Below are 19,054 nucleotides of genomic sequence, written 5' to 3' on the forward strand. Positions count from 1 at the left end.
CTCTTCAACATGCAGACACCAGACTGTTTGTATAAAATGTTATCTAAAGCTTCCTAAACATGTAGAAATCAAAATGAAGAAAGTTTCAGCCTAACTTAAGTTATAACCAACAAGACTGAGGGCTTAGAACATGAATTGTTGTTACCTTTGAACTGGTGGGTGCCAAAATGATGAAACTTAACTAACAACATTGAGTTTAAGGTTCAAAATGAAAAGTTGAGTTTTAGGACAAGAATAAAAGGAAAAAAAATTCTTCACAAAGATGTCCAAAATCAGTTTCCTCTTCTCCTAGTTGTTTGTCACTCCAAATCACCTCCTTAATATTCCCCCACGTGCTCCAGCTCTCAAATCTTTCTAAAATGCATACCTATCTTTCAGGATTTTGTTCAAATTGCTTAGTCTGCTCAAAGACTTTTGAGAAAAAAAAAAGTTTGATTCAAAATGAATCAATGAGGACTAGACTCTCACCCCAAGCAAGCAATTCTTCCACTATTGTTCAAGGTACCTTAAAGCAACCTGAAGGTTAGTGCTCAGCACTTTGAGGAAAGAGTCACATGGCTGAAATGGCTGCCAGCAGAGGCATAACAAAACAGCTGTGCATCTAGGGTAGAGACACAATATATAGGAAAGTCTACATAGACTTCAACTGGTTTTTGAATCAAGGTCCCCAAGTTGTGTGTTTATAACATGTACTTACAATGAGAAGTTTTATGTGAGCAAACTGTTTACATAGACTCATAGTTCTCAGTATGAAAACCCCTATTTTAGATTTAGAAGTACTGGGGAAAATCCTAATTCATATTATGACTTGGTTTGATGTCATCTCACTGCAGATGATGCAGATGAGTTGGTTTGTTTGTTTTTTAATGAATTTGTTCATAGGCTGTGAGTGAAACTCCTTAGGTGTGTCTACACATCGCCCTACAGCAATATTGTTACTGTGCCATGCTTTACTACTTCCTTTTGGAAGTACTAAAGCACAACGCAATAACTGCCCATACTGTGCCATGCACACAGTGCACAATTAGTTTTAGCTGCTAATTTGCCGTAGTGGCACACTAAAACAAGGAAGCACGCTACTATGACAAAGTAGCTGCCAGTCACATGCAGACTCGTGATCGCTACGTCACCATAGCACATTGTACAGCAACATACAGTGACATGTAGACACACCCCTTGTTAGTTTTCTATTTAAAACTGTAGATTTGGCCTGGTGGCTCTTGGGTATTCCCCTCATGTTCCACCTCAAAAGTTAAGCATGCACCCTCTGTTTCCTAAACAAAAAAATTGCAAGTCATGCCATCGCCTTTTATCAAAAATAAATAAATTGATTGACTGATTAATTAATAGGAGTTGGGCAGGGCAGGGGGGTGGTTCACAAGACACCACATCCAGGCGCTTCCCCTCCCCCCCCTGTTCCCCTCCCCACATGTTAGCAGATGTTAGATTCCAAAATTATGGCATGTCACTTATGCTCCTTCCTAAAGTATAAAAGGACCTCAAGGAAGGGTACCTTGTGCCCAAAAGTTTATCTAAAAAAGCTCTTCCAACTATGCAGTTGGACCAATAAAAAGCCATTTCTCCAAATACTCTTGCATATTTGCTAGATCATCATGGATACAACATCACTCCGACACTATCATTTTATGCTCTACGCAGTTGTCATTAAAGTAAGTTAACTTCCGTGACCCATCTTGTATTCTTTTTACTTTTACAACTAATTTCAGAAAGTAGTTATACAAGCAGAATGCAAGTCTTTCATGAAGTAGCAAAGGTAACACACAAAACTCATTAAAAATATAGAATTTATTTCTGTTTACAATAAAACAGCAGTACAATTGGTTTCCAACATGTTGTTTCTTGCATGGTAGGCAACATGAATTCTGTTTAGAGTTTAAATAGATTTTGCTAGGCCAGGTCAGCATGAAATACATTTTTGTAGAGGCTCTCCTTAGATTTTAACCTGTTAGCAGTTAAATTTTGCAGAATGCCAGTCTTAAAAACACATCTGCTACAATACAGTAGTATCAATCTTCAGTAATTGCACTACCATCCATCTCTTTCTTTTGCAGTTCCCAGTTTGAAGAAACAGTAGTTTAACTAGTACCAGTGTAGAGGAAATTCCAACATTTCTGCCACTACCTTCTTTAGATCAGCTTTCAGAGGTTGGCTTATATAGATATGGAATTGCCCATGTTCTTCATTCAGTTTGAAAGGCACGATCTGGCTGGCCGGGACTTTCCCCACTGGTTGCGACCCATCATTTACAAACAATTCTACCCCATACACACAAAAGGTGCAAAATAATGGACATGGTGAATACTGTGGCTTGGGGGCTATTTTGAAAACCATTCTTTTTTTTCAAGGATCCTGCAACAAAACCACAGACAAGTGTAATAAAAAGGGGAAGAGGACAGGAGGCCTTAAGCTATTCAGGAAACAAGTCTGTCAGGTTTAAAGCTTCCGAATAATTGGAGTGAAAAAAAGAGTTACTCACACCACCAGTAAAGTCAAGTGTCCTATTACAATGGTTTACAATGTGTGCTTCTGTTTCCTCATTAGATATTCAATTTTTTGTTTACTATTTCTGAACTGCAGGTTTCCTTTCCCTCCCATCCTTGACTCCCTATCATCTCCACAATACCAGCAGCTGCAATTCAATGATATAGTGTCATGCTTGCAAAGAGCAGGGAAAAAGTCAGGACACTGGCCCATGTGCAAATTCCATGTCATCCATGAAAGGATAACCATACACACGTTGCAAAAACAACAAAAGGTCGGGGGTGGGGGGGAAAGGCGCGTGGAGAGAAAGTATAAGAATCCCCATCATGCTTGCAGGGCTAGTTTTGGGAAACTTGGTTGGAAGAGCTGGCATTCAGTCAGGTTCAGTTCCTGAAGACAGATTCCCAGATGATCCATTTCCTACTATCATCTTGCTGTAGTTTTTCTGCTGCTCCTCCTTGAAAGTCTCTTTGACTTTGGCCCTTTTCAAACCTCCATCCCTAGAGCATACACACAAAGAAAAGATGCACTCAGAGTTAACTCCAGCATTAGAAGGCAGAAAAATGTCTAAGAATATTTTGGTTTCCTATTTAAAAGCCTTGTTCATTTCAATATCTTCTTCTGGATGACACAGTTTCATCCTGCAAAAGGCTGTTCATGACTCCCTTATCTGGAATGACTGTAAATAGCTTCCCCATCCCACCCCTCCCTGAGGGAGAATAGTTATACAAGTCAGCGCCGAACATGCAACCCAAAAAATCTGGCCTTAGCACTAGTGAAACAAAAGACATACTTAGACTGCTAGCATTTGCAGTATTCATAAGAACCTTACATATCTGGGGTGATATTCCTGTAGATATGGAATATCATATGGAAGGAGATGCTTGTGAGAGGATATATAATTAGACCCTTGTTCCTTTATTGTGACATTCCACAAGGCACAAGATAAGGCCTTCTCACCAAAGCCTTGTTCTAAAAAAAAAAAAAAAATCTTATTTAGCATAATCTACATATGCTTTTCTTGTACTTTAGAAGTTCCTAGAGGCAGTTCATTCTGCAAGAGGCTGTAGATTGGGACTTAAGATTTCATTCTCAACTCTACTGCATCAGGTTGGACAAGGGATTTCATTTCATGAGACATGAGAATACTTTCCAATGGAAAACAATTAAAACTTTTAGATGATACTCACATATTGTCAAATACATTACATTTTTTTCTACATGGAAATGTCTGAACAGCCAAGAGTTTCTTGTTTACTTTTCTCCCATATCCTGAATAGGGATCATTTAATTTAACAAACAAAAGGTCTGGGCAATTTTGATATCTGCCATTGTAATGTGCATCCCCTCGCTTTACAACTTTGTTCTTTAGGAGCAAAGACTGTAGCACACTAAGCCCAAGAAAAAAAACTTAAGCCTCTTACCAGGGAAGTTCAGTCAATCCTCCTTGGAGGGCAATGGCCGATTTCACTCTGTTGGCAAACTGGACGGCATCTTCTCCTTCCTGCGAAGGACACACACGAGAATCATTTAACTATGGATTGCTTTAGAAGATTGTGTTACAAGTCGCATGACAGATTCCGTTACTAAAAGGCTCTTTTTGAGAACTGTTTCTTTTTGGCAGGAATTGGAAGGGAGTAGATCTGAATGAATAGCTTTATCCTTTCTTTCTAAAGATTGCAGTGCATTTGTGACCATGAACTCTTCATCATACCATGAACATAATCTTTCATTTTTCACATCTTAAACAAGTTCAGTCCATGTTTAGTTTTCATTCAGAAGTGACACATTGGAAGGAAAGTTCCCCTCCCACACAGGATGGAAACTATAGTTATGATACTGCTTACTTTAGCGTCAATTATTAATATACCAGTGCAATTATTCAAAGCATTGTTGGCTAATCTCAGTTTCCCTTCCCAGTGACTAATCTACCTCACAATGCTTCAAGTTTAAGTTCTATATATTTAAACAATGCTACTAAGGCAACATTAAGAGAAATGCCATTTAAAACCAATTTGTACATGAAGTCTGTTTCACTAACTCATATCAAAGGAAGTATCTAGACTGTCAAGCAATTGCATGTTAAAATACCTCTCTGACCATCGGCGGCAGGTACCACACATTGCACACAATAGCCCAACTGGTCATTAGTCGCAAGAGGTAGCTCACTGCATTGTATTTACTGCTGTTCCAGAATGCGTCGCCAAACTGGGGGTCATACTGTAGTGAGGCAAAAGGCAAGAGTTTAAGCCAGTTTCTCCTGCATAATTGAGCAGACATATCAAATATAGCTACATCCCAGGTATATGGAGGCACAGCCTTGCAACTGAAGCAATGGCATGCTTGCCATTTCAAACTGGCTGGAGCCAAAGCAGTGGGGGTTTTCTTGATTTTTTTGTTGTTTTTTTAAATGTGAACAACCAATACTTGCTACAGGAACTAGCCTGATAACATTCAATATGCAAATCTCACCAGACTCCAATGCAAGCAGCAAACCCTAATAGACCCTGCTCTAAACACCAGATTATTTTCACTTCTAGTGTTTATTCAGACATTCATTTCTGATGGTCAAGTATACCAAATGGCCACTCGTAAGGTTTTTATGCATCTCTCCAGACTACAGGACCAACTCCATACCCCACACTGAATAGCCATAAAAGTAAGTCTTTCTACCATTAAGCAGCAGTGTCTGGAAGAACGATGCTTTTGAATCATACCTTGATTGCAACTGGATAGATTGTTCCTCCTATTTCAAAGCTCCCTTTCTTAAACATCATTACAGAAGTATTATTTATACAGGTGCCTAGCCAAAAAAGAACAAACATTAACTGTCAAGAAGTTGAAGGCAACACAATGTAGCCCAACCAAGTCAGCCAACAAGGTTACACCTGGTCACCAAGCAATGAAAACTCTTCTACAGAAAACAAGGTTCCCCCTCTTGTCCCCCACCCAGTTCTGTCATGGTCTGGCACTGGGGTTCAGGACTGTTGGCCTAAGAGCCTTGCTCTGCCTGCTAAAACATTAGGCTTGTAAAGGATTGTAGGGGTGGAGAGGGAAGGGGACAGGTTCAATGCAGCTCCTCCCCCCCCCAGCCATGGTGCTCTACCCAGCTATGCACAAATCCAGTAACCTAACTTAATGCATCTACAGGTGGGTGAGTGAGGCACAAGCCCCAGACACTGCTTAAGGTTGGGGAATGGGGGGGCAGGTACCAGAACAGAGCTACAGGGGGTGCTTCACCTGTGTTCTCCACTCCCCCCTGCACCTTCCCTGCAGCAGGAAGGGCAGAAAAGCAGTGGTGGGGCACAGTGCAGGAGGAGAAGCCTGAACACTCCTGCTAAGGGAGATGCCACCTTCTCCCACCCCTGCCTCGCAGCCCGAAAGTTTTTTTGCCACTAGACAGGCATATTGGCAGCCAAAAAAAAAAGGTGACATCTCCCTCAGCAGCACTGAACCTCTAGCCACTCCTCCTATGCATGCAACTCCTAACAAAGCCCCTTGCTCTGTATTAGCAACGTGCAACAGGCATCACAGGAGAAGAGGGACATGACCCTTGGAAAGCTCAGCAGAAGGAAACAGCAGTACAGTTTCTTACCTTCTGGGAAGATTAGGATGGGCAATTTGTTTTTATCTGCTACATGTTCTTTCAGTCTGTACAGAGAAAAAGGAAGTACAATTTAAACAATCCCTAATTAAAATGTTCCACCCTCCCTACAAAAACACATATGTAAACCATTGCCTTACAACCCACGGAAAATAATAAGCCAATGCATAGCACCAAGAGCTAGAGTTTGTTGACAAGAAATTGCAAGGTTTTTTCCTCCAAACTAATTTTCTTCCAAAAAAGTGTATTTTGCCTAGCTCTAGTAACAAGCAGCTAAATTATTTACACACAATTTTGTAAAAAAATTAAAATAGAACAAGAAGTGTCTCTTGTGGTAGGAATTTCACAACCAGTGACTGAAAGTTAAGAATTAACCATAGTATACTGTAATGAGGTCCCTAGCCAGCTGAAGGAATGGGCATTTTTTACCTTTTCATCACTAGATGGCGGTCTTTCACTTCTGAGCGTTCAAACCAGACATGGGGACAGGCCTTTACAGTCGCTCTCTGAATAACTCCCATTAGCCCACCATGAGCCTGTCCAACCTGCAAACCCAGACAAGACAGGTTACTACATACACACACACCACTGCAAATGAAGGTTCATCCATTTCATGGATATTAGAGAGCCCCAGCCAGATCAGAATTTTACAGCACACCTAAAAGGTTTAAGAAAGTGTTCTCTTATCTTCCTTAACATATGGTACTGGCTGTGTTCAAACATTCTACAGCATAATTCAACCCATGTCAATATAGACATATTAGTAAAAGAGATGAGGCAGCTAATTTCCAAATTTTACTTTTGTGCATTTTTAAATGAGTTACTTCAGACAGATCAGAGAAATGACATTTCAGAAGCATGTTTTGGAGCAAACAGATTATTTGTACAGCTAAAGAAAAGTCTTTTCCAATATGCTGCCTTCACAAGACTGTTAAAGAGTTTGTACAATGTTGTCATTACAGGCAGTTCTCGACTTACAATGTTTATAAACTGACACCCTATTTCAACTTTCTGACATTAGTTTTGACTTTCCAACGCTTGATCCAACGCCACGCCATGCAAGCGAACAAGTTCGCTGCATCGCCGATCCCCCTGGAGAACATCTGTCCAAACTTCCTTGGACACTTCCTTTAAGAAAGCAGACAAGACTCCAGAAAAACCTGCAGCCAAGACTCCTCAAAAGACTCCAGCCAAGAACCCTTCAAAGTCTAGCAAAGTAACCCCAAATAAGTCCTTCCAAATCAATATGATTTACAATATAAATACATTAATGTAGCTGTATTACTCATCTATAACTGAGTACAAAATTCTGGGTTATTTTTGGTGAAAATAGGGTATCGGGCCTTGGTTCAGGAACCAATCCCCTATTTATAAACATTGTTTCTTATGGGAAAAAAAAAATCGGTTCCAAGTTGCAACATTTCAACTTAAGACATGGTTTTCAGGAACCAATTGTGTCGTAAGTCTAAGGACTGCCTGTACATCATTTTGGACTATGCTGTTTCATGCACATTAGGGCAGGTATGTAACTGAAATTAATACCCTTCTATGTTTATGCATATGCCCTTCTTACTGGGCACATCTACATGTGATATTAAGGCCACACAACTAACTCTGGCACAGTTCACAGCTCTACCAGCTATGTGCATAGATTTTAGAAATGTAGTCATTTAATAATTATTTTTAATTAAGACACTAGGACTATTGCTATATGTAGCGTACTAAGGATTCCCCACAGGCTTAAAATGTATGATCTTTTCTAATAGGCACTTTTATAAACCAGATGCCCTAACTACTAATTAGATTTTTATGCTGCACCTCTTCTCCAGAACTGACTGTAGTCACACTGAAGTATTCTATCTTCAACTATATGAGGAACAGGCCACTACAAAGGAGTATCAGTTATTGCTGCTATTCTGGGTATCCTTTCACAGGGTGGGAACAAACTTATTAGAGCTGCTACTGAAAATAGCTGATGTTGGGATGAGCTACATACTCTTACCACTGCTGCCTAACTACATGCCTTGATTCTGGGAAATAAACTGCAGTTTAAGTCAAAAAGTAGAAAGCTGGGTTGTCTACCCTGATCTCTCTTGTGTACACAAGTACCGGTTATATAATCATACCATTGCATAGCATCCATCATTGGTCAGGATGATAACATCTATTGGAGATGTGTGATTGGCAACACAGATACCACCCTTCTGGGGTTTGTTTTCCCTGTAATCATAAGAAGCATCATTTACTTAGTGGTCTGAAGCACATTACTGTAACTACTTAAACACTAGATTTCCAGGTTACTAACAAGCACGGGCTAGTCTGATGCCAACTGCAGTCAAAGGTTTAACAAGCATCAATTCTAGTCAGTGTTTCAAACTTTTAGCTATTCTGCTGAGGTTCATTTCTCCATGCAGTAACAACAACAGCAGTTTACACCAAGGCACCTGCATTCCTGGATATGGTCTGGGTTGTTTTCCAAGCTTCTGTGATAAATAGAGACTACATACTTACTCTATGGTTAAGGAAACTACATAAAGAAACATGCAAAGATTTGAATCATGCTTGCAGAACAGCCCATGGCAAGATGTTGCTGTCATACTATCAGCTAGTAAGTTAATACTGAGAAAATCCCTCTACCACTCAGTTATTATACGTCTTCCATTAAAAAAGGTCCTCCTTTTGTCTTCTCTATGGAACTGTTTTACTTTTGCTAACGCCATGCCTATAGGAGTAACTAGGTATCTGTTCACTTACAATACTGTAACACTGGCTCAACTCACTTGTTATGGTAATGAATAGTACCAGAAAGAGCTCTGACAAGGATCCGGGAACACGTTAGGTGGACTAGTTCACTCAGCCAGTCTTTAATGCTGAAAAAGACATACATATACGGTTAAAGTTCTAAAGTCTTGGAAGGTACCTATAACAGAAACAGTTTTTGTCAACCCACATCCAGAATCTATTGCCATAGTAGTGTCCCTGGTGACTAGACAATACAGACATGGGTTCTCCCCCGGACCCCACACTTCCACCTGTAATACCAACCTGCTGTAACACCTTGGGCAAACCATCTCTGTTCCCTTTCATCTTTGGTCTTGTCTATTTCAAGGAGAAGCTAAAGTAGGGAGTCACTGTATATTTTATCTATAAAAAGATGATCCAATCTGGCCTGTGGAATAAAGGCTAAACCCACCATTTTAAGGTGTTAGTGCAGTTCTGATGATTTGGGCCTTGTGACTAGCTCTGGTTATGCTACACAAACAGCCACCTCCTCCCCCAACCCCAAGAGACACAAAGGCCCTGCAGAAGGAAAGGGAAAAAGTCTAAAAGTTTCTTCCTTATTTAATATTTAGACTAAGTTTACATTTGAAGTCCCCCCTTTCTGCCAGGTACCAATTACTTTCTCACACCATCTTCTCCTTTCCCTTCTCCTACCTCACTTTCCCATATTGCCTCCCATATTTGTCTTCACACCCTTGCTCTTCTATCAGCCATCCTCTGTCAGTCTCTCCTCTGACCATCTTGAGGCCCGCTTTTTTTTTTTTTTTTTTTGGGGGGGGGGGGGGGGGGTTTTTTTTTTTTTTTCTGTGCCCCAGGCTTGTCCTCTCTTCCCCACACTTTGCGTATCTTCAGGCTGCCCCTTGGAGTCTAATCCCACCAGTCATAGTCCAGTACCAGCACTCTTCTCCAGAACCCCATTCTATCATCATAGTTTCATAGGGTCAGAAGGGACCTGAGAAGATAGTCTAGTCCGACCCCCTGCCGTAGCAGGAAAGAGTACTGGGGTCAAACGACCCCGGCCAGATGTTCATCCAACCTTTTTTTTTTTTTTTTAAAGACCCCCAGGATAGGAGCCAGCACCACTTCTTTTGGAAGTTGGTTCCAGGTCCTAGCCGCCCTGACAGTGAAACAGCAACTCCTAACGTCTAGCCTGAAACTACCCTCTGCCAGCTTGTGCCCATTGTTTCTTGTAACTCCCAGGAGTGCTCGGGGGAACAAGGACTCTCCCAATGCCTGCTGGTCCCCCTTGACTAGTTTATAGACTGCCACTAGATCCCCTCTCAGCCTTCTCTTGTGGAGGCTGAACAGGTTTAGGTCCCTCAGCCTCTCCTCGTAGGGCCTGCCCTGCTGACCCCTGATCATAAGGGTGGCCCTCCTTTGGACCCTCTCCATATTGGCCACATCCCTCCTGAAGCGCGGCGCCCAGAACTGGACGCAGTACTCCAGCTGCGGCCTCACCAGTGCCGCATAGAGGGGGAGGATCACTTCCTCGGACCTGCTTGAGATGCATCTGTGGATGCATGACAAGGTATGGTTGGCCTTCCTGACCGCGTTCCCACACTGTCGGCCATGTTCATTGTGGCACCAATGATGACTCCAAGATCCTTTTCTGTCTCGACACTGGCGAGAAGGGAGTTCCCCAGCCTGTAGGTGTGCCGCTGGTTCCTCCTTCCCAGGTGCAGCACCTTGCACTTGTCAGTGTTGAACCCCACCCTGTTCTCGTCAGCCCACCCCCGTAACCTGTCTAGATCCGCTTGCAGCCTGTTCGAAGGAACTAGCATACCCACTTCACCCCACATCTTAGTATCATCTGCGAATCTGAACAGGGCGCTTTCTACCCCCTCACCCAAGTCACTGATGAAGATGTTGAATAGTGCAGGCCCAAGGACCGAGCCTTGGGGAACCCCACTGCCCACATCCCTCCAGGTCGAATAAGACCCGTTCACCACCACACTCTGGGTGCGGCCCTCCAGCCAGTTAGTGACTCATCTGACCCTGTAGGCATCAACACCACTGTCTCCACATCAAGGAACTAGAATAGCTAGTTTCCCTTTTGTATTCCTACCAGGTCCATCAGAGCAGCTCATCCAAGTGCCTCCACAGAGCACTGCCAACCCAGTTTTCCCCCTCCAAGCACAGTGGAAGCGGAGCAGAACTGCCCTTCCCTCATTACAACTTCCAGCTCCTTTCTATGGATTTCAAAATGGTGACCATATAGGGCTGGTTCCCCTCTATCCTTTAAGGCATCCCATCTCAGCTTTGAGCCAGAGGTCCTCAACTATATAGTCTTGACCTACCTATGTTCTGGTCTCAACTCTTCACAGACCTCCCAGTCTTTACACTTTACTGCTTCTATGACTCGCGTTCAGCACAACCAAGTTCCAGGAAAAGGAGAGGTCACCTTTCCATTTCCCCAAGTCCCAAGGCTAGCTCTGAACCAAGCATGTTCCAGTTTGGAAGGACATACTAGCAAAATGCTCAGGTTCAACCACAGTTACTGGGTTACGTTCTGTGGCCTGCAAGAGCCCCACCATTAGCTTTTCATCGTTTTTACCGATAGCAATGCTTGCTGTTGCAGGGACAAGCCTCATAACACACTCCAAAACAGCAGTTAGTAGAAAGGCACACACCTACCTGCCATTTGGCAGACAGCCTACCAACGTTGTTCCCACAATCATCGAGTGAATCCCAATGGTGGCCAATGTAAGACTAAACAAAAGAAGAGGAGAATAAGTATTTGCCACCCAAGGACCCCTGTTGGAGATAATCTTAAAATGATTGATGGGATGAACCATTCAAAGAGAACTGTACAGCATTAAAATGCTGGAATGCAAGATGAATAGTTTGAGCTACTGCAACAGTTTCAGGTTTAAGAAGGTTTACGAAAAAAGCCATGCCAGACATCCCTAGGGCAGTCACTGCGCAAAAAAATTAAGTAGTTCAGCTTGCATGTCTGTCATCATACCCTGCATGACTTGGTTCAGAAGCTTTAGACTGATTTGTTTCATATGAATGAGTCTCCCAGCATTGGGCTCACCGAAGAGGCAATAGGAGGCAGTACCGCACCAGGACCCCAATGACCCAAACTATGGTCAGCCGCAGGCTGATATACTGGAAGTTGACATTAGTCCTTGTGAGGAGATTCCAGGAGACCAGCTCCTCTGAAGAAAACCTTTGGGTGACTTCATCTTCCACAATGGCCTCAAACCCCTTCCTGCAGAAATAGAAGATGTCTGAGAGTTCAAAGTCTGCTCGATGCAGGCTCGCGATCTCCTTCTCCATGGTGGTGTCGACTCGTTGTATGATCCCTTAAAGAACAAAAGGGGAACTATGAGGAAATTACTCCAGATAACCAAAAAAAATCCTCTAGTCAGAGGAAGTTGTTCTGTAGATTACTGAACCATTCAAACAGTGAACTCAAAATATAAATCAGAGACAGGCATGTTATACAACCATAGAAACCAGTCATAGAACATTTGTGCATGCTATAGAGCAGTGGTTGGCAACATTTTCTAGCAGCAGGCTGGAATGACCCAACTGAGGTCTGAGACAGGCTGGCACTAGGCTGCTGCCACCACAGTAGTTTCTTTCTTCTGTTGCTGCATCTCCTTAAAGCCTAGCCACATGAGCGACCTCCTTCTTCTCCCCTCCCCCCATCATCCCCAACAACTGCCAAAACATCACTGAAGTCCTCTGGTTTTGCAGGCCAGATCCAATGACTCTATGGCCCACAACCAGCTTGCAGGCCATAGGTTGCTATCCCCTGCTATAGAGCAGACTAGGTCTCCTTTCCTGCCCAGTGTAAACCATTCAGCAGGCATCTTCCAGTTTACCACAAAAATCAATCACTATGAGTTATATGGACAGCCATACATACCCCTTTCTACCAAGTAAATGGTCACAAGGTAACTGAGGGGGGTATGACAGGGTAACAAAATAATGAATGACATGGGTAAATAGTGAATCCCTATTTATTTTTTCATCTCATTGTACAAAAACTAGTGGATAAGAAAATTTGGAACAGGTCTGAAACTAACAAAAGAAAGCTTGCAATTAGCTTGTGAAATTCCTTGCAGCAATGTTGTGGAGGCTGATAATTTAATCAGGCTCAAAAGAGAATTACACTAATTCATTCAGCAGAAGGTTCCCATCAGTAGGTATTAAACATGAGGCTGCAACCTCCAAATTAGAACTTCCTGAGCATTTAAAATGCTTGAAGCTGCTAGAAAGGAAGAGGAGCAAAGGACAGATAAGTCTGGACAGGCCCTGCATAAATTATGCCTACCACAAATAGTTCAGCAACTTTCTGCTTGAATATAGGAAGGAGAAATACACGCAGCTAGTCACTTGCCTTGCTCCTGTGGCTGTCTGGACTTTTCCTTAGCATTTCTATACCCAGGTAAGTATTAAATGTGGTATATGCCTCCATGCCATAGCCATGCTCCAGCTAGCTAATCGCTCTCTGTCACACCACACACAAGTGAATTCAGGGGAATACTCATCTTCCAGATAAACTGCAGTAAGGATAAACACGTTCCAGTTTTTTTTTGTTTGTTTGGTTTTTTTTAGAAAACAGGGCATTTAGATAAGATGCTAGACGCATTCCACTTGAAGCACAGAACAAGGTCTCGTTCTCACATGAATAATGGACCGTTTAGACCTCTTTCACAATGCATTGCAACCCTACCAAGGAGACTTTGCCCTCCTAAAAGTACAAGTGGATAGGGCTCTGTGAAACAGAATCGTTTCATTTTGACATCCGTTTTGCTGTTTCGAAGAAAAAGTGTTTCATTTAGTTTCGAATCACTGTCCTGTTCCGTTTCAACAAAACTGTTTTGACGTTTCACCCATATCCTATAGTGGGGAATCATGAAAATGCCTAAAACATTGTCATTTGTTGCCTGATTTGGATGCAAATTGCAGGGATGGTAGCCTCTTCGGAGGGCATGAAACCTGCCAAGCTTCAAGAAGATAGGTGCAGCGGTTTCTGGGAAACTGCACCTCAAAGTCTTGAAAGCAAAATTTGCCAGCAGCGGCAGCCTCCTGTCATCTGGCACGCAGATCTGGGGTCTCACACCCAGGGGTGCAGGCCCTCAGATCTGTGCCAGATGACAGGAGGCTGCCTCTGCCGCCTGGGACCGGCACTGGGCTCAACCCGCACCCAGCGCCGGGAAAGACAGATGCTGCTGCTAGCCACAGGCAGCAGCCTCAGCCTCCTGTCATCCAATGCAGATCCAGGGGCCCGCACCCCGGGAAGGAATCCAGCACAGCCCCACAGCCCCTGGATCTGTACACCCAGATGAGAGGAGGCTCAGGCTGCCTCTCTCACCTAGGACCAGCGCTGGGCGCAGGCTGTGCCCAGAACCGGACAAGATTGCTGCTGCTGCTGCCTGAGCTTCCTCTCATCCGGGGCTCAGATCCAGGGGCCTGCAACCCCCAAGAGACCTGCCGGGCTGTGCTGGACTCCTCCCGGGGGTGCGAGCCCCCAGATCTGTACACTAGATGAGGGGAGGCTGCTGCTGCTTCCTGGGACAGGCAGCAGCAGCAATTTTCTCCAGTGCTGGAGGACTATCCAGTGCACCGCTCTCCCCACCTCCCACAGCTGGTGCTGTGCTACACCTCCTGCTGCCAGGCTGAGCTCCATGGGGCTGGTGAAGCCGATAGGAGCACAGCCCAGCGGTGGGAGGCAGACAGAGCTGGCGCTACGCTCTGATCATCTCTGCCAGCCCCATGGAGCACAGCCCGGTGGCAGAAGGCGGGGAGAGCCAGGGCTGTGCTCCCTGCTGGGCTGAGGTACATGGGGCTGCAAAGCCACTTGGAGCACAGCCCTGGCTCTCCCCTGCCTCCCACCACCAGGCTGCTTTGAAACTTGAAACATTTCGAAACTTTCAAGAAGTTTTGAGTGCCCTCATTTCATTTTGAAGCTGTTTCTATGCTTTTTGTTTCATTTCAATGTCGCTGTTTTGAGCTTGAAACAGCTTTTAAACAAAACACGTGGCAAAATTTCACACAGCCCTACAAGTGGAGTTTGGCCCATAAATTCTTGTTCCCCAAGGCTCTAAATACTCCACTGCAGTCTTTCCTATACCTGGCACTCATCTTGCATGATATTTTTGTTCCATGCTGCCACAGGTGTTTGTTTCAGCCACAGCTCCTGAAAAGGGGCTTAGAACAGTTTGTCTTGGTTTATACCTGCACACTATTTGCTACCCATTCAGTTGCGCACACACACACACACACACACACACACACACACACCCACCCTTGTCACAGAGGGTTAATGCTATATAGATATGACAAGTCACAACTTTATTTGGATATAAAAAAAGAGGAAAGAGTCCTGAAAGCAGTTGTACCAAATGGTCCCATATAGGACCTATCTCCAGATGTTTTTATTTCACAAGAGGGCCATAAAAATTGAACTGCAACATCTGAACTTTGCCCGTGTAATGCAACACAGATGCAAGGTGAACCTGAAGAGTTGTTCTGAATTGGTTTCAAAACAGCAATATCCATTGGGCAATGCTTTTATTGCAGCACACCAAGTCAGCGATGGGACCAATTGTTCCATGACCCTTTCAAAGATACGGGGCAAACCCCCAAGAGATAAAATACAGATTAAGTCTCTATTAGAGACTTATTGATATTGTAGAGCTGCAAATATAGCTCTACAAGCTGACTGGAGTGACCCAGTCATTTGTTAAAACTAGTGAACCAAAATCTAGGAAATTAAAGTTCAGTTGCATGTGACATGTAATCTGGGGTTAGTCACTTAACCCTCTATTCCAGACTTCCTCCATGGAGGTACAAATTGCTAAAAACAGTGGAAGAACAAGGAGTGAGAGAACATGCTGGATATGCACCAGCTAATCTTTTCCTAGTGATCTGATGTCAAATGTCTTATCAGCTTGCCTTCTCTGCCAAGCACTTGGATGACTCTAGGAGCACCCAAGAATACCATCTACAGAGTGAGTATGTGGCCTTTAAGAGTCATTAAAAAACTCCCCTCCTAAGATTTTAGCCTTCATACATTAAATCTCCTCCACCCATATTTGTTCCTTGAAAAAGAAAAAAAAAAGTAGATCTTCTTGGATAGAAGATTCTTGTGGAGAGGCATTTAAAAGAACCACACACAATTGTATTTTTATAAAGGCCCCTATTGCTTGGAGAAGGTGCATTCTTTTTCCCCTTGAAGGTAAAAAGGTGTTTTAAGTGGGGTGTTTTGTTACAAGTTTTGAACCAATATGAGGCATAATCATGAGTTCTTGCTGTACTAACACAATTCAAGTCCTCTTGTACCATCAATTTGAAATATCATTGCAAGTGAAGCATCTCATTTTGCACATAACAGTCAAGTACATATTTGGGACAGGATCACCCTTTACCTATAAAAATTCAGTTTATTTTGCGACATGCTTTACTCCTCTTAACCCCTTGCCCAGTTCTCATCTAAATTGAATCTATGCATCTCCACGTTTGCAAACACAGAAGTGTGTCAAGCGTGCTACTGTAAAAACAGACTACAATGTTCTACAGCCTGAGCTCTTCCAGTGACTCAGTATACAACTGTAAGCACATCACACTTCTGTGAAGAAGGAAAATATCTAGTTGCATCAGAGTATTTGCAAGAGATTCAGTAAGGAGACAGTGTTAATTATGGCTTCAAAATAAGAAGAAAAAAAAAGAGGGGAGGGAGGGAAAAACCCAGCTACAAAATATACTGGTAGATTTGAGCCATTTATTAAACGCTCCCCTTCTGACTTGGCTAAAGTTAATGATCAAAATTTAAATCTTTAAATCAATGAGCATTCCAAATGGTCTTAAACTGAGGAGCTTATAGCTATATAGCATCTCTATTAGTCAGTCACTACTTCTGAATGATGGGTAAGCATGCCACTGCCAAAGAGATTTATGGCTAATATAAAGGAAATCTTGCATTTCCAGAGTCCAGAATTCCACCATCAGCTCTGGTGCTCCTTTGAAAAGGAAAGGCTTAGTAGCAGTAGCTATGGGGAAGCTGGAGAGGGTGTCACATTGTGCCCCGACTAGAAAAAATCCACACGAGAGCTATTTTGTCAGACCTAAAAAGCAATGCATTTATTCAACCAGAGATGGCAAAGCCTACAAAAAGATCCTATTTTCAGCTATACTGAGAGATGATTTATAAAGTGTAGCTGGGTATAAATGACACAAGGTAACACTGGGGTAGGATTAAATTTATCATTTCATTACCAATTTGATAATGTAAACAGCCAATATACAGAAAGAGATGAATAAGGAGGAGTTTGTAGCTACTCGATAGCATGTTTGCCTTCCTCAGATTTCTTCGTTAAGTTCACGCAACTTCTATGTGGACAGCTTCATGGAAGACCTCAACAGCATTTTAACAGTCAAACGTGGCCTATTGCAATGTGCCATGACAAATGCAATGTACTGGATAACTCACAGTGTGAGGATTTTGAAATTAGAGTAAAGGAAGGAGTATTGGGCAATTCTTTGGCTCTCCTGCGAAAGAAAACTAGGACAAGAAGTTCATCTGGCAAGGACTGAAGTAACACCAGGGAAACAGTAAAAGCAATGATGCAAAGTTAGTACTCCAGCAGCCTAACAAATATGCACTGTAGGCCTTGTGAAAATATAGGCCTTTTAGACTTGAACTTTGTTTAACATCTCATCACTGCAATTCTGGACTCTCCAGAAAATAAAATAAAAAGCCTGTATGCAACAGGTTACACCTGAGCTAGTCTGTCTGTGCTTCTTATTCCCAAAACATACACTGAGACTTGTTCTTAGATCAGTCCTAAACTCCAGTTTCAAATCAATGCACTGGCAGATTGCTTAAAACTCAGACCACCCCCGAAACCTAATGTAACCAATACTGGGTTGAAAGATTCCATCAATTCTCTATTACACAAGGGCATCTTATATTCCAAGTATTTCTAAGCTTCTTAGACCAAGAGGACCACTTAAAGAGGTCTGTTCATCCTATGGTACAATATACAAAAACCAATATGTAACAGCAGGGTAGCTTCTCTATCCCACTCCAATGTACTGTACTTCCCAAGCAGTAGAAGGAGTTGTGCACGCTATTTTAAAATGTGGTTTTTTCCCCTTCTCCCTCTCCTTTTTGTCAGGAAATCACTGATCCTTTCTCCATTCAGAACTTACCATTAGATGCAGAGTCCTTTAACATCCGTGCCTGCTGTTTTTTAACTCCTTTCTCAATCCGTCTCGTAGCCCACTGTTCAAGAAAAAGGAAAAAAAAGCTTTAAAAGTAGTATTTAGGATTGTAACATTCACACCTTACTTAAAAAGGGTTTTCTACAGAGAAGAGGAACTATAAGTTAAGCAGATGGTTTTCAAGGAATCCCTGCATTAGGTAGAAGAAACTGCCTACCCATACAGGACCTGAAAATATTTATTTTTGTTTAAAAAAAACAAACAAAACTTGCCAATGAAACCCAATGGAAAACCAGTAGTTCTAGACTCACTACCAACCTTCAGGGAACAAAACACCAGTTCACCTTCACAGGAATTTTCTAGATATGCATTTTAAAAGATCCTTACCAAGCCAAGCATACTGGTCCTGCAATGTTGCCAGTTACCAAATCTATATTTCACCTAGCTGCCAAGACAAGAATATTTCACAAGGCTCGGCTTCAAGTTGATTGGGAATGAGGCTTGTGGCTATCCCTTGTGGCTAGGGGGATAAGCTGGAAAACATGACCCAAATGTACACTGGATGCTCAGAAAACAAGCTGCCCCATCCCAAAAGAAAAATAAAACCATGTACCTGCTGGACTTGAAGTATTTGAGCTGGATACTGAATATGGAATGAACTGCAAGCCAGTCACCATCTTACAGGTAGGCTGGAAGGACCTTCTCTGAGTCACTTGCATACTACAGTGTGATCCATTAGGCCATCGTAAACAGACTGCATTGCACTGACCCCTCCAGTCCCTTTACACTTAGGGAGTTTAAGGCTGCAGGATGATCCACAAGAAGCTGAGGACTGAAAGCAATGTTTGAAAACTGCCATCCTTAGTCAAAACCAGTCCCCTGTTATTTAAGGGAACTGTTTCAAAGCCTCAGGTTTACTAAACCCCATGCCTAGTAGTTGGCAGAGCTGGCCAACTAGTAGTGCTTCAGTCAAAGACAGGATTCCCC

At 42.8% G+C, this 19,054-nt stretch overlaps 1 protein-coding gene across 2 annotated transcripts in view; it reads right to left on the reverse strand.

Moving 5' to 3' along the window:
* Nucleotides 1-1,796: 1,796 nt before the first annotated feature.
* Nucleotides 1,797-19,054, reverse strand: part of GPAT3 (glycerol-3-phosphate acyltransferase 3) — a 33,225-nt gene continuing 15,967 nt past the window's right edge. The window contains exons 2-13 of one of the 2 annotated variants that reach the window (XR_003092275.1): nt 18,056-18,128; nt 11,925-12,195; nt 11,522-11,596; nt 8,887-8,976; nt 8,233-8,326; nt 6,536-6,651; nt 6,098-6,153; nt 5,220-5,305; nt 4,594-4,722; nt 3,927-4,006; nt 3,335-3,474; nt 2,862-3,002 (exon numbers count right to left, since the gene is read on the reverse strand). Coding sequence is in view for 1 of the 2 variants with exons in the window: in XM_006038341.3 (XP_006038403.1) it covers nt 2,876-3,002; nt 3,927-4,006; nt 4,594-4,722; nt 5,220-5,305; nt 6,098-6,153; nt 6,536-6,651; nt 8,233-8,326; nt 8,887-8,976; nt 11,522-11,596; nt 11,925-12,195; nt 18,056-18,128 (1,197 nt within the window). In the remaining variant the exon portion in view is untranslated. Of the gene's footprint in view, nt 3,003-3,334; nt 3,475-3,926; nt 4,007-4,593; nt 4,723-5,219; nt 5,306-6,097; nt 6,154-6,535; nt 6,652-8,232; nt 8,327-8,886; nt 8,977-11,521; nt 11,597-11,924; nt 12,196-18,055; nt 18,129-19,054 lie in introns of both variants that reach the window. The other variant, XM_006038341.3, reaches the window with a different exon arrangement.

The sequence above is a fragment of the Alligator sinensis genome, unplaced genomic scaffold (genome assembly GCF_000455745.1).
Source record: "Alligator sinensis unplaced genomic scaffold, ASM45574v1 scaffold1188_1, whole genome shotgun sequence".
NCBI classification, from domain to species: domain Eukaryota; kingdom Metazoa; phylum Chordata; order Crocodylia; family Alligatoridae; genus Alligator; species Alligator sinensis.